This window comes from Megascapheus bottae, chromosome 3, assembly GCF_031878675.1.
Source record: "Megascapheus bottae isolate mThoBot1 chromosome 3, mThoBot2.hap1, whole genome shotgun sequence".
Lineage (NCBI taxonomy): Eukaryota > Metazoa > Chordata > Mammalia > Rodentia > Geomyidae > Megascapheus > Megascapheus bottae.
In genome coordinates, this window is record NC_143511.1 from 47,857,474 (window position 1) to 47,882,635 (window position 25,162).

General features: G+C 37.9%; 1 protein-coding gene across 1 annotated transcript in view; it reads left to right on the forward strand.

Annotated features, from left to right (window-relative positions):
* Adamtsl1 (ADAMTS like 1) overlaps positions 1-25,162 on the forward strand; it is a 628,790-nt gene that overhangs the window by 287,872 nt on the left and 315,756 nt on the right. The window contains exon 3 of the mRNA XM_090329363.1: positions 21,304-21,431. Coding sequence (XP_090185489.1) covers positions 21,304-21,431 — 128 coding nt within the window. The remainder of the gene's footprint in view (positions 1-21,303; positions 21,432-25,162) is intronic.

A 25,162-nucleotide genomic window follows, 5' to 3' on the forward strand; every position in this document is an offset into this window, starting at 1 on the left:
TATTTGATACATAAACACCTGTCTTTTCAATCATAGAACTATGCTTACGCAGTGAAACTTTTAAACCAGCCCATAATTCAAGTGCATAAAAGGCCAATGAGCCTCATGTATGTAGGATGCTACCGGCAGAAGCTTTCTCTCAAAAGGTTTGCTCACTTCAGTTAGTTGGTTCTGAGCCTCCTTACAGTAGTACTGTTTGGGCTCTGTGATTTAAAAAGTCCTATCCGGTATTGTATTGCCTACCTTTGAGTTATAGATAATTGAAAGAACTGATTCCCAGATATTAAAATTTCATAGGCCAATAAAATTTCAAAAAGAAACAAAGGGGTGGTTTGACAATAGGCAGGAGGTATAGAAAATACACATTTTCTCATTTTTATTGTGTCACCTAAGGACATTAATAAAAGAAACAATCACCAAATTTTCATAATCAAAACAACATTAGTAAAGAGGGGGCATTCTTCAATTTAAGAACACTTCAGGGCCGGGAGTTTGGCCTAGTGGTTAAAGTGCTTGCCTAGCATGCATGAAGACCCGGGTTCGATTCCTCAGTACCACATATAGAAAAAAGCTGGAAGTGGTGCTGAGGCTCAAGTGGTAGAGCTCTAGCCTTGAGAAAAATCCAAGGACAGTGCTCAGGCCCTGAGCTCAAGCCCAGGACTGGCAAAAAAAAAAACAAAACACTTCACATATATTAATTTAGCTAATTTTCCTCTTAAGTCGTTGTAATTTTTTCCATCTAACAGATGAGGTAACTGAGGCACAGAGAGGTTATAATGTGCCTAAAGTCATATAGTGGGTGGCAGCAGAGTAAAGATTTGAATAGACACAGAATTCCCACTTGTTCTAACTCTACATTTTATTTCACACATGCAAAAACTTAAAAGTCATTTGAAAAAGTTTGAAGTTCCAGCTGTAAAATTTCAGAAGAAAAAAAATAAAGCACATAAAGCTTATGGAAAACAAATGTTCTTATTTTTCTCTTTATTCTGTATATAAACAACAACAAAAAAAAACTTTGCTGAGATCTGAGGATCAGAGTGCAAAGCCAGCCTCAGCACCATATGCAGTCCATGAAAATCTTATCTCCAGTTAACCACCAGAAAACCAAAAATGGTGCTGTGGCTCAAGGGGCAGGACGGTAGCCTTGAGCTGAAGAGCTCAAGTCCCATGACGGACGAACAACAGCAACAACAACTTTATTTCATGTATCAGTGAAAACTTCATTGTAGACTAGACGGCTCCATGTTTCTTGTCTTCAAGATCCTTTTGAAGCCAAAAGTTTAAAAGGTAACACAGCTGGAGGCTGAGCAGGCAGGGAATAGTTGGTGTTGCACTGACATAAAAGGGGTAGAACTGGAAAGGATGCTGTCCTTTTCTGTCTGAGTGCCTCAGATTTAATACTAGGCAGAAAGTAATTCAGTAAGAGTTTACTAGACTGAGAGGAAAGAGAAGAAGGAGCTTCCCAAGTAGAGGGGCTTTCGTGAACAAAGGCACAAAGGAAAGGATGGAGAGATGAGTTCGAGGATCAGTGAGTAAATCTCAACAGCTAGAGCCTAACAAGGCCCAGTTTCTAGGTGTTTCAGGCCATGCATAGAAACTTCTTTTAGAAAGACCTCCGTGTGGAGAGGCCTGGAGAAAAGAGATCGAGTTGGAAAATTATTGCTCTTCTGGTGCTCAGCCAGGAAGTCAGAAGGAACAGCCATCATGAAGACGAGAGTCTGACTATAGGGCTATACAGTTCTCAGTAGGAAAATCATCCTGTAGGCACCATCTTGAGGCTCAAAGACTCACAAATGCCAGCTGTGTGCTAGAGTTCCTTAGAGCTCCACTACTTAGCCAAAAGCCCAGAGCCTGGCACTGAGGAGGTGCTCAATAAATATTGGCTAAGTGGAAATGTAAGAGTGCATGATTTTACTCAAGGAAGTCCTATTAAAAATTGTGTCCTAATGTCAAGGATTGATCTTTTTCCAAATAATGGAAGTCCTTTGGGAGAAACAAATGCACCAGCAAAACAAAAAGAAAAGAACTTTCTGTCACTAAGTAAAGCATGAGTTGCAGACACAATCTTGCTGGAGAGACGCTTACCCTTTGTTCACTCAAAGAGTCTCATACAAGAAATAGAGAGTATTTGTGAAGAGCAGTCCTGTGTCTTCTGAAAGATTAGCCACACTCAGGCAACAACCCTCAGCCTGTAACCTGAAGTCCCTTTAGCTCCTTTTTGTGATCTTTGGAGGCTGAGTGATCATTTCTCTGTTCTCGCAGAACAGAGTATTCAAACAGAACCTGGCTCAGCCCATCAGATTTTCATGCCTCAATGATGGACTTTGGACCACCAGTAAATACATTTGCCCTAGTTCCTATAACTTCCATATTGTCTAATCTGGGTACCACATGTCAGTTCCCCTTGCAGCTGGGTCTCCAGGAAAGATGCAGGAATCTCAGCATAAGTCATCTGCTCTGATTAAACACTCATTGGTACTCTTCAGAAAAGCAAGCCATTTTTAGTAAGAAAGGTTGGATTTGGGGATTTCAGATAACCCTGGATACTTTAGCCATGCTGGGGATTGAACCCAAAGCCTTACATGTGCTAAGCAATGCCATTGAAAGTGACAACTTCAGCACTACATAAAGGAATATTTGTTGCAAAAAATATTAACTCCCTGATTTCATTAAGGAAGCTTGAGCTTAATGTCACATGAATTGTCTGTGATCCAATCACTCAGGACTCATATTTAATCAGGCACTGGAATCCTTTAGTTACATATAGTTTTCTTTTAATCATAAACAAATAGTCTCCATTGTACACATGATTCTCCATGCAGCTTTATTGAAAAATTGATTATCTGTTGGCCTCACCTCATAGCATAGAATTGTGTTGGAACAGCATCAAACAAGTATTAATGCTTTAAATCATATGGGCCTTCTTTCATAATAATTTTGGACATCTACCTCTTTCCTTCCTCAAAATTGACTACAGCAGCATATAGATCTCATCAGATTTAGAAAAAGGAAAAATATCTTCCCATGTGCCAAGTACCATGCTATCTCTTTATAAATGTTAATGTATAAATCAACCACATCAATTTTATAGATAAGAAAACTGAGAACACAAAGCCTAAAAGGTGGTATGAATTGTTCTCCTTTTTGCCTACGTGTATTCATTTTTTATAGCAAACAAATCATATTAAAACATGCAGTGCAGATTATTTTCCATGTTTTTTGAACGATGTTTTTGGCCTCTTTTGGCAGAAACCTCCCCAACGTGCTGAGTGATTTCCACAGTTTCAGAGAACCAAGTTCATGAGAGTTCACAGCTTGTACCGTATTTCATCGATCCTAAGATACACAGGATTTCCCCCCGCTCCCGACTTTAGAAACTTGGATGAACTTTTAATTGATAGCAGGTCATAGCTTAGTGGGTGGTTTCTATTTTACACAATTGCCGCAGAGCATAAAATAATAATGTGATTTCAATCTCTGGCATCTCAGATTCGATGGACTAGTGTATCAGAGTCTCTCTAATATGTAACTATTGGGGGAAAGGTAGGCTTAAAATTCAAGTTCAAGAAATTCATTTGCAGACCCAATTCAATCCCATTCACCAGCCTCTAATGCAGATGGCCCTGCCCTTCTCACCTGAACAGAGACACGGGAGAATGTGCACTGAATTCACCAGTTCTTTTCCTACCAACATCGAAGACCCCGTCTAGGACCCCCCTGTTTATCAAGGAGAGACAAAGTTTCTGTATCTGAAAGATAATAATGAATGTTTCTCAAAGTGAGGCCCCTCACCTGACTTCATGCAGTCTGAGCTTTGGGGTTTTATTAGCTTTCAAATGATCATGATACTCACACTTGCAAGGCAAGCATGCTACCACTTGACCCATGCCTTTTTGCTTTTAGTTTCCTTTCAGATAAGGTCTTGCTAGCTTTGTCAAGGTTGGCTTGAAGTGTAGATGATTCTCCTATCTCTACCTCCCAGGTATCTGAGATTTCAGATGCCCATACTTGGATGCATTTCAACTTTTAAGGTGCTTTTTAAGCTATCAAGCCCTGAAGTTTAAAGACTCTTTTTCCCTAACATAAAGATAACTTGCCAATTATAGTAACTCCTTAAGTGCATGTTAATGTACTGGTATATAAATGATTAATCTCTGTATGCATGGGAGAGATGATGATTCCTCTGTTATATGACAGGTAACAGAATGACTCCTTCCAATTAATAAGATGTAGAGGCATCTGTTTTATTCAAAAATAGGGACTGAAGACATATTAAAACATTTTACATAAGACAGAAATTAGAACCTTTCTGATCCTAATTTGAAAGGACAAAATAAAACAGCTACTCTGAGAGTAACCAGTCTTCTACATCTGGTGATCATCTAATTTCTTCTTCATTTTCCCTTTTCAGCAATGGCCATTATGTCAGACTACATATTTGGTCTGGCTTCTCATGACTCTGCTTGGACAGCTAAGCTTACTTCTTGTCTAGATGACTTAGTCTTTTTTTCCCAACTACAATCCACTTAACTGGGCACAAAGAGATTCTGGGTTGCTCTTCACTGGTTATGATAGATTTCTCAATTACCCTTTTAACAGCAACTCTCCAATCCCCTCTCTTCCTAAAATAACCATAGATCTTTGGTGCTTTGTAGGGACAGTGTAAGGATCAAATGAATGGCAGAAGTACTTTGAAAACTATAGAGCCCCAACTGTATCCTGCCCTGCCCAAAAGTTCTTATTGGTCTAGCTGCCAGTGTGCTTGAGGACCAATCACAGAGCTAGCACTCAGTGCCACATCCTGTTCCACAGTTTCATTCTTTATCCATTGCTGAGTCAAGTACCATGGAGAGACACGGTGCTGCAGAAGAAATGACCTGCAAGACCTGGAAGCCAGCTAGGAAACTAAGTGTATCATTTAGTGACAATGGAAAGAGGGATCCAGACTAGCAGCCCAGTAAAGAGAGGGAAAAAACAGAACAGTAAGGAGCTATATTACAGTAGTAGAATGAATACTGATGTGGGCATGCATATGTGTATGCTTCCCCCCTCTGTGTTTGTGTGTGCGTGTGTGTGTGTGTGTGTGTGTGTGTGTGTGTGTGTGTGTGTGTGTGTGTGTAGGGAAGTAAAGCAGGAAGGAGGTACGAGGGAGGGGAAATTCATATAGCAAAGTTTATATGTTTATAACCATATTAGAGGAGAGGTTTGCAAAAAGATTGGAGCCTCAACTCTTGAGTTTTCATTTACAAGGTTGCATTTATTTATTAATTTCATATATTTTTATTGTAATTAATAGAAGGGTTATATTATATTTGCCAGATAGAAGGTGCATTAATTCACATACATTAATACCCTTTCTCATGTCTTGGTCCCCATTTCCCTCCCCCCTGCCCCCACCCAGCATCTTGTTTTCCCCCACAAGGTTGAATTTATAACAAGGCATTCCTGGGATGGAAATACTATCTGGGAGATTGGAAGAGATGTCAATTTGTAAACTGCCAACAAAGTGGAGTAAAAGTGGGAGAAAGTAAGGTCACTAGGGTGGAAACAGAAGAGTTGGAGCCCAGGAAAGAACATGGTGGGGAGGGGGGAGCACCAGCATTTCTTAGTCAAGATGAGTACGAAAAGGCAGGAGAGCATCTGGCCAGTTCTCATGGCCAGAGACACCAAGGGAGCATATTCCAGAGTGAGAGGTGAGGAGGTCATAGGACATGGTGGATGACAGGATCCTATGAGGGCAGAGGTGCCACGTCAGTCAAGAGTGGGCAGCAGCCAGATTATACAGCATTGAGGAAATTTAGCTGGTGAGTAAGTGGGTGGTGAGGATGTGCCTTTCCAGAAGCTCCGGAGTGCAAGGAAAGCAGCCAGGAACCGGCAGAATGCTTACCACTGACAATATGGAAAGAAAAGCAGAGTGGGAACTGTGAGATAAAAAGTGAGCTTGGTTTTAATAAAAAGAGGAGAAAGCCTTTTGTCTTAATAGCTCAAAGAATGCTGATAGCAGCCATGTGTGAAATTGGTTTCAGAGGCCTAGCACCAGAGACAAGGGAAGCTGTGAGGCCAATGGGGTAGTAAACTGTGATTTAGCACCTCCGCCATCCCTGCTTATTACAAACTAGGCTTTATAAAAGATGCCTGAGTGTACCTCAGAAATCTGGAGATTATCTGTGGCCAGCATCCATTTTAATATATTCCTGAGACACTTCAGTGACCAAAGTATGACTTCAGACATTGATCTATTAATGCCTCATAGTGCTAGCCTGGTTAATGCAATGCACATAAATATTATTCCTCCATTAAATAAGATTACATGATACTGGAAGAAAATGAACGCTTCCTGCTAAAAAACCAGAAGTTGACACACTCAAGATGCTTACATGTTGGACGTTCAAATTCAGCTTTATAAAGTCTCCAAGTACGTGCTTCAACTCTTCATACACAGAGAGTCAAAGAGGGCCTATAAGAATCATAAATATCATATTAGGTTTCATATACTAACAAACAGTTAATAAGTGGGTTGACTAATGGTTCCTAAACTTTGTCACTTAACTTACAAATGATAGAAGATTATATAAATCCCCTAATGGACAGCACCAAATAAAAATGTTCAGTTATGGTACAGAATTTAATCAGCTCAAAAGCAGAACTGTGTCTGTTAACTTGACTAGAAAAACAGGGAGAGGCAACTATGATGTTTGTTTCTAATTACCAGTAGGACTTCCTATCTCAATCTGAGTATCAATCTGAGGAGATGTGTACTGTTTACATAGAATGATGGAAAATTACCCTTTAGAGAGTCAGTCTTGCAGGGATTTAAAATGAGGGAAATATACTGCAACGGACTCTGCAACAGATGGAAGGGAAATGCATGACCAGAATACTACAATTATAACTATTATTATAACTCTAACTACATCTGTAACTGAAGTAAATATATCTGGATTTAAGTTGCTGTATATAAAGAATATTGTATGTGGGCAATGGTAGAATCTATCTACAAATGTATATATACATACACATACACACATGATTAAATGGGTATTAAATTAATACAGAAATGGAAATGCATCAGATAAAACTGGCTTTTATTTAACATTTGCATGACTTTTGCTTACAAGTATTTATTGAAATAACTAAGAACGAATATTTTAGTCAAAAGTACAGAATACAGTATAATTTAGTACTTCTTCCCCTTCCTCTTCCTCCTCTTCCACATCCTCCTCCTCCCCCTCTTTCTCCTCCCCTAGTCCTCATCCTCATTCAGCTTACTTTTGCTTTTCTGATATTATTGTGGGAGCGGCCATTGTTCTAATAATTGCATAGGTAAAGAAAGAGCTCCAAGTAGAGAGCCTCTGTTTCAAGAATTTGAAAAACTATGGTAGTACTGAGGGTTTGAACTGAAGGATTGCATTTGTTAGGCAAGTGCTCTACCACTGAAGCCATGCGTCTTGACCATAATAATTTCTTTCACTTAAAAAAACCCCTAAAAACTCTAAAAGTTATTTTTTTACCAATATACGTGTTTTATTTAATGCTTTGAAAACCAGTAATATTTGTAAACCAAGTCATTCAAACAATGGGACAAAACAGCTTTGTATGATGATTTTCCATACTAACTTAATTTCTCTTCCAGGGTAAGAGAACAATGTCTTCCTAGGATATTTCTATCTAATAGTAATCTCAATTATTAAACTAAACAAACACTTGGTTATTAGGAAATTGACTTACAAACATGTTCAAGTGAAACTGCCTAAATTAGAGTCCTAGATTTTTTAAAATTTAAATTTTTATTGTAAAGGTGATGTACAGAGGGGTTAGAGTTATAGAAGTCAGGTATTGAATACATTTCTTTTTGTACGTATTACCCCCTCCCTCGTTTTCTGCCATTTTCCCCCCTACTAACCCCTCCTCTCCAAGTTGTATAGTACATTTCCAACAGCTAGGCATTTTTGTGGTTACAAGTATCTTAGAAATGATGTGGCCCAAGGTTTCATAGTAGATGTGAGTAAACTGAGGCGTATGAGTGACAAGGACAAGACAAGGGAATAAATCCTTATGTCTAGCCTAAGCCCTGCTGGGAAGTTTTGCCAACAGCATTATCCATACACATTCTGGGAAATGTTTTTTGAATAATAGTGCCCACAAAAATAATCAAAGAAATATCGAAAACCCACTGAACATTGAAATTTGTGACAAGTCTGTGTTAACCACTAAACAATAAAGCTGAGAGTCACCAGTTCCAGTGTTCCAGAGCTTTCACTTCTTGCTTGTTAAGCTCGGTTTCTTTTAACATCAGACTCTACCATTTGAATTTCTAGAGTTATTCCTACATGGATTCTCTTATCAAGTATAGAAATCTTTAAAACATGTCAAAATTTGCTTTTATGTTTCCTTATTCATTCTTTGTATTTTTCTATGGTGTGTGTGTGTGTGTGTGTGTGTGTGTGTGTGTGTGTGTGTGTGTGTGTATGAGATACTATGGCTGGTATTCTACCACTTTAGTCATAACCTTCACTTCAGGTCTTTTGCTGGTTAATTGGAGATAATAGTCTCACAGACTTTGGCCTGGGCTAACTTTGAGCCACAATACTCAGATCTCAGTCTCTTGAGTTGCTACATTTATAGGTGTGCACCACCTGCATCCAGATCCTATACTATTTCTTGCACTTGCTGAAAGTATACTTTACTAAATAATCTTCCTCCTCCTCCTCCTCCTCTTCTCCTTCTCCTTCTCCTTCTCCTTCTCCTTCTCCTTCTTCTTTCTTCTTCTTCTTCTTCTTCTTCTTCTTCTTCTTCTTCTTCTTCTTCTTCTTCTTCTTCTTCTTCCTCTTCCTCCTCCTCCTCCTCCTCCTCCTCCTCCTCTTCCTCCTCCTCCTTCTTCTTCTTCTTCTTCTTCTTCTTCTTCTTCTTCTTCTTCTTCTTCTTCTTCTTCTTCTTCTTCTTCTTCTTCTTCATAGCAGCTGTGGCTTTGATGAAGTCAAGACTCCCTCACCCACCTACTCTGTTCCCATTCTGCCCATCACTCATCTCCAGAGACCACAGCTGTTCAAAGGCTGCTCAGGGACTGATTATTTTTCATTCCATGAGGAGGGTGCTTTGGCACTCAGCACCAGGACTTGGATTAGGCTAGATTAAGGCAAGATGTGGCAGGTTAATTATCTTTTGGCTTTAGACATTTTGGATGAATTTAGAGTTGGCATAAAAAGACATGTGAATAAGCAGAAATATAATCATCATTTTTTCCCACATGGGTCAGATTTATTTTTGTCCTCTTCCAGACCCTTGTTTATCTGTAGCTTCTGTGTGTTATTTCCTACTCTAGAGAACCTGAGTATGTACATAACCAACAGTAAAAGCTGACAGCCACAATGAATTAGGCACTCAGCCAAGTATCCTAGCCTGCCTTGTGTTCATTACTGCTTTGGAGGAATATCCATTGAAACTGACTACAGAGCCTGGCTTACAAGGCACATGTTATCTTTGTGATGGCCCTTAGGAAGGACACAATCTATTTCTTAGAATCACTGTTTAAGCAAATCAATACACTGCATGGCTAACAAGTGCTAAAGTGCTCACCCAACCACGTTATGAAGTCCTAAACTTGTTCTCAAAACCCACGGGCAACACAGAGGTGGAGTCTTCCTGCAAATGAGAAAAGGTTTGCTGGAAAATGGCACAACAGATACATCTTCCATCAGAAATGCTCAAGTCAAAGAAAATAAGAGTGTGAGGAAGATGAGGAGGGAGGGAATGTAGGCAGAAGCCAGCTCATGTACAGACTGTCAGGGGTCCTTACGCTGAGTTTTGTGATTGAGAAACAGTACTCAGTTATAAGACAGCCAGAGGATATGTGATCAGAAGCAGCAGGAATGGATTCAGGACATCGATTTGGGCAGGCTAAAATGAATCTCATATGCCACTTTAATAATTTGGACCCATTGGTTTTTAACTTTTCTTTTTCTTTTTTCTTTTTTTGCAAAACCGATGAAAGCTCTGAATCCCATTTCCAAGAGTATAATAATAACACACATATGACCAAATTGTTGCACAAAGTTTCTGGAAAGCCATAGCCCACCTGGAATCCATTACCAGATCCCACCTGCTATGTAGATAGTGGTTGCACAGAAATCTCTCAGCAAGAGTGAACAGTACAGCTGTATATCCATCAAGGTGGCTACAACTGTGTGGAAGACAGGCTTATAGCAAGAGAAGCAGTAGGTCAATATCAGATAGGAAATCTATTGCAAAAAATATGGAGTACAAAGTAGGAAACAGATAAAGGCTCTGAAAATGGTGTTGGAAGGGTGGGAATGGAATTAAAATGCATTTCAGAAATAAAATTGATAAAACTTGGTGTCCAATGAAATGTAGACTGTATTGAGCAATCAGACCTTGTTATTGTAGAGATCTTTATCTTCTCCCATGGAATTATAAATCCTCAAAAGAGTTTTATAGGCTAAGAGAAGTAAGCAAAAATGAAAACAGCATGCAGGATTATAAATTCATATTCAGGCAAAAGCATTTCTCCAAAAGCCAATTTTAAACTACAAGCTGCATTAGTTGCACCCTATGATACTAGCTACTTGAGAAACTGGGATCTGAGGATCCTATGATCTTGAATTAGAAGGAAATCCAGGCAGAAAAGTCCATGAGACTCTTATCTCCAACTAAACATCAAAAAGGACAGAAATACAACTGTGGCGCCAGTGCTAGTGTTCTAGTCTTGAGCAAAATGCTGAGAGACAGCTCCTAGGTCCTCAGTTCAATGCCCAAGACTACCACACACATACAAAAAAATTGAACTCACATGAATACTGTTTGGGACTTTTGGGGCATATATTTAAAGCATTTCCTCGTTTACTAAAAATTTCTCAGTATCTCTTAGATTTTCTTCAAATTCACATGATAATAATTTCAATTACAACTGTAGACGATTTCAGAAATAGAAAACATAACCTCTGCCCTCAAAGAGTTTAAATTCTAATTGTGAAGATACTTATGCAGAATTCTAACTCTAAAGAATGAATGTCTTGTTTTAATGTATTCTACATTAATTTATTGATGCTCTAAGATCCTTGATATGATTTCAGGCTGAACAATACTAAGAGTTTATTATAATACTAAGAGTTAATTACAATACTAAAAGTTTATCATTATGCCATTTTCTGACAACAGAGAATCCATTGGGAACAAAAGTACAAATAAAAATGTAGAAACTTAGAAAACATATTTGTAGCTAAGAAGAATATTTTAGATTTTGATTCTAAACGTTCATCTCATAATACCTAAAGAGTACTTGAGAAAGGATCAGAAAATGTATATCATAATAAAATTAAATTATATCCAGAATCCCATGGAATTTCATTCAGAACCATTTCACTAATTTTTTTTCTCTCCATTCAACCAAAGAAAAAAATGTTGTGGGAAAAATATGTTAAAACCTAGCGCTAACTTGTTTGACAATCATGTGAAGTTAACTCATCATTTCTTCCAGTGTCTTTACTATCATTTACAACTGGAACTTTCTGTCCACCAAACCCAAAGCCTTATTAGTTTCTAAACTTTCCAGTTGCCTTAACAAATCACAAAATGAGACTTGGTCCTCATCAGGAATTTTTTTTTTCCCTTCTATGATTCCAACATATGCTTTCCAGAGCCTCAGATGTTTCTTTAATTCTACAGATGTTTTGTAAATTCATTTCAGCAAAATTTGCCAATGCTGCAGAAAATATCTGTGGCTGATTGGACCCAAGGTTGGACAGAGAGCTTCAGTTAGATTAGATGGAAATGGAAACTGAAACTTCTCACTGGCTCACCAGGAACTCAGGAATTCACAGAAAGATCAGGGGAAGGAATTTTGTTGGAGGGGGAGTTTGAAACATGCCTGTTTTGGGGAGTGGAGGGGTGTGGAAGCCCTGGGAGGTGACTCTTCACTGTTTTTCTTGGTGTTGGGCCTGCATACTATTTTCCACTGGAGATTTTTCCTTTTCAAGCTTGGAGAAGAAGCACAGCAGCACAACTACCAAAAAAGAGTAGCTTCATTTATCGAACTCCACGTAAAATGGCTAACAATTCACACCTGAAGTAGAACAAGGCAAAGGTGTCAAAATATTCATACAGATCAGGGGCCAAGAGGTGATGACTGTCATCACAAATCTGGAAATACTGAGTTGTCAGAATGACTGCCATTCCCACAGGATGTGGTTTTGTTGTGCTGTTTCCTTTGTGAAAGAAATGAAATTACTGACAGTAGCCTTTCTAGTGACGGAGCAGAGCCTACATTCAACAGAAAGACTGTTATTTTAAAGCAAATTACTATCGTGGAAAAAGAAAACAAGACTGACAGGCTGTGTCTACTAAAAAAAATTCTTTATGTCTTCTCCAGTTATACATGCACATATATCCATGTTTTCACACCCTATGTACATATATTAATGTATGAGTCTATATGGATATTTGTATATATATTCACTCAAACTCCCTAGCAGAAAAGATGCATGATAGTGCTTATTTCAATATCCTATCAGAACTTGACATAGTAGCGCATGTCTATGGTTGTAGCTATTCAGAAGGTAGAAGTGAGGGATGTCAACATCAATAAAATTATCAAAGCTCTACCTCAAAAGCAAAATAAAAGCAAAAAGCCTGGGAGTATAGCTCAAAAAATATAATGATTACCAAGCGTAAGGACTTTGGCTCAATTCTCAGTGCTAGGATAGACAGACAGACAGAGTAACTGAAGGACAGGTGGATGAATGGATGCATGGATGGATGGTTAGATGAATGGATTAATAGATGTATAGATGATAGATACATGGACTGTACAAAGATAGATGATAGACATATAAATACATGATAGATACATGGATAGATGGTAGATTCATGGACAAATGATGTATATAAATAAATACATTATAGATTCTATAAGTTTTATGACAGTATTTTTACTTGTTAAATTCATGTTTTTAAAATAACAGAAACAGCTAGAAGGATTTTTTTGCCAGTCCTGGGCTTGAGCTCAGAGTCTGAGCACTGTCCTTGGAGTTTCTCAAGGCTAGAGCACTACCACTTGAGCCACAGCACCACTTCCAGCTTTTTTTTTATGTATGTGGTACCCAGGAATTGAACCCGGGTCTTCATGCATGCTAGGCAAGCACTCTACCACTAGGCCAAACTCCTGGCCTAGAAGGAATTTTTAAATCAGTGCCTTTCTTTGACATAAACTGACTCAAAATATTTAATGAGCGCCAACTGGGTGCTGGCGGCTCACACCTACAATCCTAGCTACTAAGGAGGCCGAGATCTGAGGATCACAATTCAAAGACAGCCTGGGCACAAAAATTCCTGAAACTTTTATCTCCAATTAACCACCAGAAAATCCTGACGTGGTGCTGTGGCTTAAGTGATAGAGCTGGCCTTGAGCTGAAGAGCTCAGGGACAACACCCAGGCCCAGACTTCAAGCCCCATGACTGAAAAAAAAAATAATAATAATGACCAGTTGGAAATTTCTTGAATACAAATCTTTGTTCATATCAGCAATGGTTGGTTTTTATTCAGCTGGCTGTGAAATTGTGTTCTGGTAGAGCTCTCCAAATGCCCAGAGGTTTTTCAGCTAGAGGAGCTGTAATCCAGCCTTGTCCTTGGATAGAATACAAAAAAAAAAATCAACTTACCATAGCTCTGAAATAAAAATCTTATTGAAACATCTGACATGGACCAGAGTCAGGTTTTTCTTTCCTAAAGAGTAATGAGGCTGTCTTAAATCTATCTTCAAGTTATTACTCCCAATTATTGTTCCTTGCTAAGGGACAAAACTTTTAAAAAAAGAAAGGCAGCAGGGTCACTTTATGTGTACAGATAAATACTGTTTGAAAGCGAAAGGAAGGTTAAACTTAAATGTACATGGGAAGGGGTAACAATGTTCAAGAAGTAACTGTAACCCCTCTATAATCACCCTGATAATAAAATTTAAAAAAAAAGAGATGGTTTTATACAGCTATAAAACCTAGCAAATCCTTTGTATAACTACTTAAAGATCATAGAAGTCTTTAAAAAAAATGACCTAACTCCACCAGGTGTGGGTACTCATTGTGTATCTTGGCAGGGGGTACAGGCAAGAGGACAGGGATGTGATAGGAGATAAATAATCTGTGTTAATATGCCAGAATGACATGAGGTACTTTACATATGTTCTCTCTGTGAACCTTCATAATCTCTCTAATACGGGAAGTTTCAATGTTCTCTTTTTTTCAGATGAAGAAATTCTGGCTCAAAGAGATCTGGCAGCAAGCCTGGGTCAAGTTTACTCATATCTGACTAGTAAAGTGTTTCTGACTCCCAGGCCTGTGCTTTATTCCTTGTACCATAATGCGAGCTGTTCAACCTCACTGAACATCAATTTTCTTACTGTTCAAATAGGAAAAAAAAAATCCTACCTGACCTGGATCATCATGAGGATTAAGTACAATAATTTGTAAAAAGCCAGGTATACTTCCTGACACACAGGTACTTAATAAAACCCAGCTTTCTACTTCACCAGTACCCTTCCAAGCTTAGGTACAATCATATTCACTGACAGAAAAATGAAGAGAGTAGACCTAAATATGTGTATGGGCCCAGCAGAAAAAAAAGGAAGACAGATACCCTTGGCCTGTATAGCGTTTACACCCTGCTACAAAATTGACTTCTCTCCTCAGTAGCAAGGGACAGGCTTCATGCAGTGGCCTCTGAAAGACCATGCGCTGTGTCACTGGCAGTTCATCATATCCCCCAGCAGTGCAGCTATGATAAGAACCAGATGATCTGAATTTCCTAAGCAAAGCCAGCAAGCAAATATCATCAAGGAAGGCACATGCCTCGGTACCCATGCCCCATGCTCCTTCAGAAAGTACATCAAAAAGCCAATGGACTTTTACAAGAGCCCAGTTACTGCTTAATGTCTATAAGCTCTCAGAAGCAGGGAATCACAGCCCTTACCATGTACAGCTGGCAGCATAGCCAGTATTCCAAGCTGTTAAAAGAAGCCAAGGAGGGCTAAAAATGGAATCTACAGATTCCTTTCCAAAGCTTCATACATACATGGACAGGCTGTTTCTGTGAATTGAACTCTTTACTATGTCTGGGCACACCACAGGAGAAAATGGTTCTCTCATCAGTGGAGTTGCCCCTCTTTTTAATTTAGGAGTGTGTGACATCCATGTTGTACATGCACAGTTCCAGATGGGCTAAGCTTAAACTGTCTGGAAGGAGAGGAAAACCAGAAATTGCAGGTACCTCTTTGCTGATCTTAACAGTTGTAAGCACTACCTCTGCTTCTTCCTGTAACCCCTTTTGTTGCTGTGGAGGATCTGTTAATATCTATACTATAACTTCAGCTGTTGAACAACTTCAATTTTGCGAACACCTATCAGCCATTTCCTTAGCACCTCCTTTTATTTTCATTTAGTTCTGTATCACTTGACCTCTCCTTACAACATTTGGAAAAACTGTATCCAAACACTCTGTATATGTATGCTTCTGAGCATAGGTAATGCTCAAGACATTTGTTGCGAATTTCTACTCTATCCTCCAAAGCATAAGTTTAAAAAAATTATTGTAATTAATACAGGGGTTACAGTTATATTCACCAGATAAAAGAACATTACTTCACACATATTGATACCTCTTTCATGTTTTTGTTCCCATTTCCTTCCCCCCATCCCTCCCTTCATTTCCCCCTTCCCTTTCCTATAAACCATGTTTTTGATAAGCTGTCCAGGTTCCAATGAAAGATGTTCTGGATTAAATTATTCTATAGGCTTGTTTAAAAGTGTCTATTGCATCTGAAAGGTGGAGGAAATATCACTTTACATGATTTCACAAAGCTTTTGGCTATTTTAGCTGTCAGGCTTGGAAATATTCACCTGCTACTTTTGGTGCCATTATCTCTGGATCCACCACAGAACTAGCAGACAAATGTCATGTTTGGAAAAGTCAGAAATGGTGAGATGACACCATTTTCAGGTTGATGGATGTAGGGCAATTCCTCTAATATTTCTAAGAGGTACACGATGAGCAGTTTCCACAAACTCTATTCCATTCAAGCTGTAATTGCTGAGGTTTGGAGCCTCTTGATTGGCCAATAACACTGGATTGAGTGCTGGTAGTTGATTTCTGAGTTTGCCCAATGATAAGGCAATTGATCAGAGTCTTCATCAAACATTACATTTAAAGCTCAATAGACATGACACTAAAGATACAAAAATGGTTTATTTTTTTCTAAATTGAATAATTCAAGCCATACTCAATCCTCATGGCACTATAAAAGCAAGAGTTATCTCTTTCTTTACTCGGTATTTTCTGGATTTCTAAAGTGCTAGCTCAAAATATTTGCTAATTGTACATTTTTACCCATCCTATAACTGTAAAGAAGAATAAGTGCTATTATTACAAGAAGAAAATGATTCACAGTGGCCTTTTACCTTCAACATCAAATACACTTTTGACTTTTTTATTGTAATTTATAGAAGGGTTACATTATATTCGCCAGATAGAAGGTGCATTCCTTAACGATCATTGCTACCCCTTCTCATGTTTTTGTCCCCATTTCCCTTCCCCACCCCCATCTTCTTTTCCCCCTTCTCTATCCTATTTCAAATAAACATATATACAATATATCATATAACAAGGTAAGATACTGTAACAATATGAGATAACCAAGGGACAACAAAAGAGATGAGAGACAACATAGTGCTTTAAGAACAATAGTCACATTGTATGGCTCTTGTTTCTATATCTTGGAGGTCCTTTCATTTAGCCTCATCCTATATGGCCTTATGTATCTAGGTTTTGCCCTATTGTAAACCTTGCTAGGAGAGCCCCAAGGTTTATACTAATTATGACAAATGATGAAAAACATTGAGCCTATGTTTCTTTGGGTCTGGCTCACTTCACTTAATATGATTTTTTTCCAAGTTTTTGCATTTCCTTACAAATGGGGCAATGTCGTTCTTTCTGACAGCAGCATAAAATTCTATTGTGTATAAATACCACATCTTGTTGATTCAATCATCTGCTGAGGGACATCTGGGTTGGTTCCATATCTTTGCTATGGTAAATAGTGCTGCAATGAACATCATTGTGCTAGTGGATTTAGTATGTCCTTGTTTCTGGATGACTGGGTAAATGCCAAGTAGTGGAATTGCTGGGCCATAAGGGAGCTCAGTGTTTAGGCTTTTGAGGAACTGCCATACTGCTTTCCAGAGTGGTTGAACGAGTTTACACTCCCACCAGCAGTGTAGTAGTGATTCCTCCTGGCCACATCCCCTCCAGCATCTGTTGTTATTAGATTTCTTGATCATGGCCATTCTAACTGGAGTGAGGTGGAATCTCAGAGTTGTTTTGATTTGCATTTCTTTTATGGCAAGAGAGCGTTTCTTCATATGTTTATAGGCCATTTTTATTTCTTCTTCAGAGAAGACTGTCTTTAAGTCTCTGGCCCATCTTTAAATGGAATGGTTGTTTCTTTGGAGATTAGTTTTGGAGTGATTCAATTTTTTGAGCTGTTGATATATTTTAGATATGAGGCCTTTGTCTGTTGTATGGTTAGTGAAGATCTTCTCCCACTCTGTGGGCTTTCTGTTTAGTTTGCTAGCTATGTCCTTTGCCATACAGAAGCTCTGCAGTTTAATACAGTTCCACTTATCCAAACTTTCTTTGATTTGTTGTGTTTCTGGGTCTTTATTGAGAAAATTTGTGCCAAGGAGACCTATTGTATCTCCTATTCCTTCTTGTAAAGTTTTCCGTGTATCTGCTTTTATCTCCAGGTCTTTGATCAATTTAGAGTTAATCCTGGTGCAGGGTGACATAGAAGGATCCAACTTGAATTTTCTACAGATGCTTAACCAGTTCTGCTAGTACTACTTGTTGAAGAGGATGTCTTTCTTCCATTCTATTTTTTTGGCTCCCTTATCAAAGATTAGGTGGCCATAGGTCTGTGGGTTGATTTCTAGGTCTTCAGTTCTATTCCATGGGTCCTCAGGCCTGTTCTTGTGCCAGTACCACACTGTTTTGTTTACTATTGCTCTTTAATAGAGTCTAAAGTTTGGAATTGAAATTCCTCCGGCACTGTTCTTTCTGCTGAGAATTGTTTTTGCTATACGGGGTCTTCTATTATTCCATATGAAATTTTGGATTGCCTCTTCTATTTCCTTAAAGAATGGCACTGGGATATTGTTGCAGTGAATTTGGCATACACTTTTGATTTTTTTGATAGCTTTCCTACTGGTGAAACATTAGCTTACATAGATTATAGTCGTTGTTGCTTAGTTCTTCATCGTCAATATGTAAAAAGCATTGTCTCAAAAAGCATCATCTCCCCTGAAATTGTACTAAAACTTTCCAAGTGTGAGATCTAAGATAATCTCTTGATCACAAAGGTCCATGATCTTGCTTTTGAAACACTGAAATTTAAAATATTGTATTTATGTCATGGAAATCAAATTGAAATTCGCTAGACACATAGAAATGGTAGCTCTTTGCTTTCTGAAGTAATGAATGTGAATTTTAGACAGTGTATGCCTTCCTTTTCTTAAAAGTCTCAGTTTTCCGTAACAGATGTATTTCAGAGTTTACACTTAAGAAAAATGCTGCTATAAAGTCAAAAGTATCCCTCATTGAAAACTAAGAGAGAAATAAACAAGAGTGCTTCCAGAGTCCTATACTAAAGTTGTTTATATGGAAGACTGTCTTAAAGGTTGCAATAAGCAAATATTCTAGGACTTAAATGATCTGAAAGGCATTGCTCAATTGTAGTTTCTGGTTGAACATGTAAACTTGGGTCTAGTTAACAAGAAGGAAAATCACTTTATCTAGCATTAAACATGGATTCGGCACATTATGTTTATTCCACTTACTTACAGAAAATGGAATTTGTTCCTCTTTGATAAATAGGCTTATGGCCTCATTTATAACTTTCTAAATGATCACTCTCAGAGGAATATGAGCACTTACTGTATCAATCTGTGTTAGACTTGTTATGATGAAATAAAATATTTAGTCCATTGAACATTACCTTAGAGGCTTTTGTGCCTCTTTTTAAGAGAACACATGAAAAATATCAAGCAACTTTAGCACAGAATGTGAAACTGTGTGCTTTTGTAGGAAAACAAATTCACAACATCTTATCCAGAGAGCAGTCAGAGAGAAACTCCACTAAGGATTTGAGGTTCTTATCTCACAGAGAAATGCCATTCTCCTGGGAATGTTACATGTGGGATTTCTTGCAGATATAATAATTGCATCGAATCAAAATTTATTGTGCATCACACATACTTCAATTACTATAGAGACCTTCCCCTTCTGGTTCCCTTTGTGTTTTCATCCTTGTGAATTTTGTATTGAATTTGGAAAAAATAAGGAAAATTACATAATATGTAAGTGTGTCACACAAGCAAGAACTTTGTCCAGAAAATACTGCAACTCTCTCACTGGTGTCATCTTCCCATCACACAGAGAAGGCACCAAAACTATCAGGAGAGGTTCAAGTGCCTGCAAGCTGGATGGGCATCTGAAAGACATTTGCTATGTGCCTTTCAATGGCAAATGTCTTCTCTCTCACTAATTAATTTCTCTCTTACTAATTAATTAAGCACCCCATCTGGCAGTGATTAGAGATTGATTTTATTAACCCTAAAAACCAGATTTTGCACTCAATAAGTATCTAGGAAGGACAGAGTTTGGGGTTAGTAATGTCAGTAACTAATGCTGTGCCACATTTTACAGGAAAATGGCACTGGTGGCAGATCACCCCACCAGGAAGATACAATATGACAGGTGGCTATGAGGTAGTCATGAATTTCTGGGAGATGATAGCTTCATCGTGCCCTGATTCATCTACATTCAATACAAAAACGCACCTCAGTATAATAATACTGCTATTAATAAAAGATAAATAAGGAATATTTTAAATAACTCATATACTTCCTTTGTGCTCTCTCAAATAAATGTATTCATTTTATGGTAGTAAAATATAGGTAACACAAAGTTTACTGTTGTAATAATTTTCTGTGCTAGTAATGGGGCTTGAACTCAGGCAAGAGTATTGTCCTTTTGCTGGTTTTCTGCTCAAGGATAAGCCCTCGAATCTTGGCTCCCCTTCCAGCTTTTTTGGTGGTTAATTGGAAATAAAAGTCTCACAGACATTCCTGCTTGAACTAGCTTCAAACCATGATCCTCTGGTCTCAGTCCCCCGAGAAGTTAGGATAGCATGCATCAGCACCAGAACTCAGCCATTTTAACCATTTGCAAAGGCACAGTTGAATGGTACGAAGAGCACTGATGTGCTCCCATCTCCACCACCCATCACCAGAATGTTTCATCTCCCCAAACTGAAACTCTACCCATTACCACTAACTCCCCACGCTCTCCCTTCGGGTCCCTGGTAAATCTCACACAGGTGCCATCATACAGGATATGTGTTCTCATGTCTGCCTTATTTCATTAGCATGTTGTCTTCAGGTTTAACCATGTTTTCACATGGAGCAGACTTCCTTTTCTTTTTAAGGTTGAGTAATGTGTTAATGAATGTACATGCTATCTATATTACTAATGTGTTCATCTACTCATAATTATTTGAGCTCCTTCAAGCATGGGTTGTGGTTTCCCTATGTTAATACTTTAATCTTCACATGATTCAATGGGGGCATTAGCTTTACCATCTAACTACACTTTATGGCAAGAAAGCTAACATAAAGCAATCATGTGAGCATACACGTTTCTACAGTGAGGAGGCTCTGTAGCCCTTATCTACCCTTGCTCACCCAAGGCTGGGTAGATCCATAGTGCTTGTTTATAACTGCCCTCCATTCAATTTAAGAATCTAAATAAAGTATAAATCTGTTAAAAATCCACAACTCCTGGAGACCAGGTGTCCAACAGAATTTGTAGAGATCTTAAAAAAATCACCAAGATTATCCAATTGAACACCTGTTCCCCTTAGCAGTTGATTTTTACAGGATCCCAAAATTTAGTGCTTTACTCTGGTGCTAGTTTGGGATCGAGTTCACCTAGCTAATTCTTCTATAACAGGATGTATGGATGTATGGAGCCAGGATAATAATAACATGCTCTATTTTCCCAGCAGTACTGTTTCTCCTTTCCTTCAGGCCAAGTTTAAATTGAAATTAAAATAAGAATCCGAGACAGATTTTCATTTCCAGCAAGGCCACTGCAGACAGATGTACAAGCCATCCATGATTCAGGCCACATGGTTCAGGGCTCAATGAGAATATGATGCTGACTGTCCTGTCGTTTTCTTACAGATCTCCAGGACAGCACGCTCAGAGGAGGATCCAGATGGCCTCTGGGACGCCTGGGGCCCATGGAGCGAGTGTTCCCGTACCTGTGGTGGGGGCGCCTCCTATTCCCTGCGAAGATGTCTCAGTAGCAAGTAAGTCCGGTTCCCCTGGGGGCTTCCTGAAAGCCAGAGGTAGCCCACATGAGGCTACTGTCATGGATGGGGTGATGGCGAACGTTTTGTTGCTTACGAATCTAGATGAAAGAAATGGAAGGGAAAAAGAAAGAAAGGTACAAAGTATCAAATCTGAAGGATTTTTTTCTTGTGTTCTTGTGCTACACATTAATATCCTGCTATGTAGTAATATAGAACTCGTTTCTTAAACTAATTTTGCTTTTACAGTAGATGTGGAAGGAACAATTTTAAAAATTGCTGTGAAGGTGATGCTGTACGCAGGCATTAATGTGTTATTTATGTCAAGTAACGAGTACATTTCTTTTGAACAGTGTCACCTCATTTTCTCCCAGTTTTTGCTCCCAAGCCCACTCGCCAACAAGTTGTATATTTTATTCTACACACAGTGCCTAGTGAGTATCACTGCTGCATTAATTTGAATTTATTGATTTATTTTGTTTGATATCAGTACTGAGGCTTGAACTCTCAGCCTTGTATTCTTGCTTGGCTTTTTCATTCATTTTTACCATGCTTCCATTTTCAATTATTTCAAATAGTTTTTGTACTTTTCTTTTTACCACCTGGACAATTTTGGTGACAATAATAGCATGACTGACATTAACAGTATATGAATGTTTGTTGGATTACCAAGTACATGGATGATATATTAAGTTAATGTTAATAGCCAGACATTACTTATGCTCATGCAGTTCAAAACTGATGGACAGTTAATATAAGAAAATATAGAGGAAGAGAAATTCCATTGGAAACATGGCATCAATAGTGAGAAGTATAAAGATGGAGGCGGAGGTGGCAAATGGCTTCAAGGCCTTTTTGTAGGAAGGTTTTGCTAGGAGTGGTCATGATTCAAAACTGCTTGTTGGTTGATACAGTATATGATTAGATTTGTGTCTAAACTCTAAAATAAGAAGCACCATGATAGTAAAAGGTTTTATTTGACAATGAAAAGGGTTAAAGGGAACAAGAAAGAGATTTGATCAAAGTCATCGATCATTACAAAACATGAAAATTCATATGCGGAATCTTCTAAACTTTTTTTTATAGAAATAATAAGAAAGTAGAGAGGGGCACATTCAGGTGTCACTTCCTTTAAGAACAATAAGTAGTTTGTTTTTGTTTTTGTTTTAATCAAAGCCTCTGTCTCATTCTTCAGTGTTTCTCTGTACAGGGACATCATAGTGAATTATCACTGAATCTGTTGAGATTTAGAGATCATTTTGGTTCCTAACAGGTCTTCTTGGAAATGCTGTCTTATAAGAACCATGGCCACAGGCATAGCCTACAAGCCAGTTTAGCTTTGGTGATTTGCATTGAAGATAGGTTGATTGCATTGGCTCCACTAGCACGTTGGTTTTTCTTCTTTAGGGGACAACGTCAGATTTTCCAGATCTTTGAGTTCATGAAGGGAGACTAGATCGATTGATTTTATGATTTACCTGTTTTCTTAATCTCAAACATGAATAACTTACTAAGCTTGTAGTACATGATGGTACAAGATGATTGTATAACTGATAATAATCACATATCACTAAATCTAAAAATATTTATGCAATTCAGTTTTGTCAAATTAGCATCCTTGAAAGTCCTACTGGATTGCACTAAACATTTGTCTTACCAAAACTTATAATAAATGTAAGGACGTTTTCATTTATTCTGCTCAATAGATATGTTACATTGTGATATATATATATATATATATGTATATATATGAGAAAGAGAGAGAGAGAAGTAAGCAATTTGAGGGAAAAATGTGAATCACTAGTAAAAATTCATTCTGTCATTCCCCAAGTAATTAAACATTGATACCATAAAAATTCAGAAATATTAATTTTGCTATCTAGTAAGTGAAGGTTATAGTTATTAGGATTTTAGTATGTTGCCATAGTAGGTAACAGTTGTCCTTGGTTTATAATAGATTATAATATATTGGTAAAGTAAAATATAATTCTCAAATTATAAACATGGAGAATATATGTCCCTCTTTGACTTTTAAATATTGGGAAAATATATCCATAAAATTCAGAAGAGCCTGGACAAATAAAAAAAAGAAATGGGAAGAAAAATGGGTCACCCATTCTTTAAGAATCTGAAAAAGAAAAAGACTACCTAGATTATAGCATTTCCAAAATTAGCAAGAATATAAAGAAATATTAATATATACCTTTAAATCTCAAAGCTGGTGCTTAATATAGGCCATACACTATGCATGTGGATACATGTTATATTCTGAAAGAATTCTAGTCATTGTTTAGCATACCTTAATTGCTACCATTTTTAAACTCTGCAGCAATCTCAGTAGAAGTGAAATGCACTTCTGTTCATCGTGAAAAATGTTTATGTGTCTTGTCATATCTTGACACCATTCTTTACTAGGGTTCTATTTAGGATGTCAGTTTAGGCTGAAATGTACTGATTCTGATCCTCTTGAGACAAGCAAACTATAAGTTAGTTCAGTCATTCTCTTTGGATTATAGTGATGTTTCTGTGAACAGCAGCCCACAACAGAACTTCAGCTGCTTCTTGTACACTAGGGAATTAACATCGTCCAGCTACATGTTTAAAAAGGAAAAAAAAATCCTAAAATGGAGTTATCTCTGGATATCTGATAGAGTCTAGGAAATCTACATGTCCTATGCAAGCTAAAGATCTACAGTGACTAAACATTCTTGTGGTAATACTAAATAGATGCTACACACAATGGTATTTCCAAAGATGTGATAATTCTGACTTTCAGAATAACTCGTCTTACATATATACTTACTTTTTACAAAATATTATATAGTCATAAAATAGACTCTCATTAAATAGATGGAATGGTTTCTACAGCAGTTCAAGAACTATGTATATGTTGTGGTTTGCCAAATGAAGCATGTACACATACATGCAGATAAATTCACACATGTATATTTGTGTGTATGGTACTATGATAGAAAATGTAGGCTACTTCAGAAATGTCTGGAAGCTGCTACTACAAAGAATTCACTCTGGCAAGAACTCTCTCTGGACAGTGGTCAGGCCAGCCACTCGTTTTCCCTGATTAAAATTCAGTTTTCTTTGCCACAGATTATTTTGTTTGGAATCAGAGATTCCTGAATGTTTGTATGTGTCCTTGGCTTTCTCTTCCTGCCACTCTATATCACTTCACAAGTTGTATAAATAGGATTTTAACTTCTGTATTTTTTTCCTGTGTATTGAATGTGTGGAACAAGTTCCCTTTGTTACTTAAAGAGAGCCAAACATTCATTTTGGGGTATCCTATTCCTCTCCTTCTATAGTTTGAGTACATCTCAAGATCTTAGAATGAAGTACAATAATCACCATTCCTTAGTTCTCCCAATAGTGCCTAAAAAGCTACTGGTTTTCCTGATTATTCTCTTTGATTATTAACAGCAATCCCTGGAGTTATAGAGTCACTTTTCAAAGAGCTAAGCTTTTAGCAGTAACTGGTAATTGTGACTGTAGGGGACTATTTTGATATATGATGTATTGTATATATGCTTATTTCAATTAGGGAAGGAAATGGGAACAATAAAATGGCAAGACAAAGGACAAAGGCTGAACCAGTGTAACAGTAATACTCACAAGACAATATGTTGCAAATGAACTTTACAACCTGGTGGGGGAAGGGAGGAGGGAAAATGGGAGAAAAATGTGGGAGGGAGTAACAATGTATGTTCCTCTGTACATCA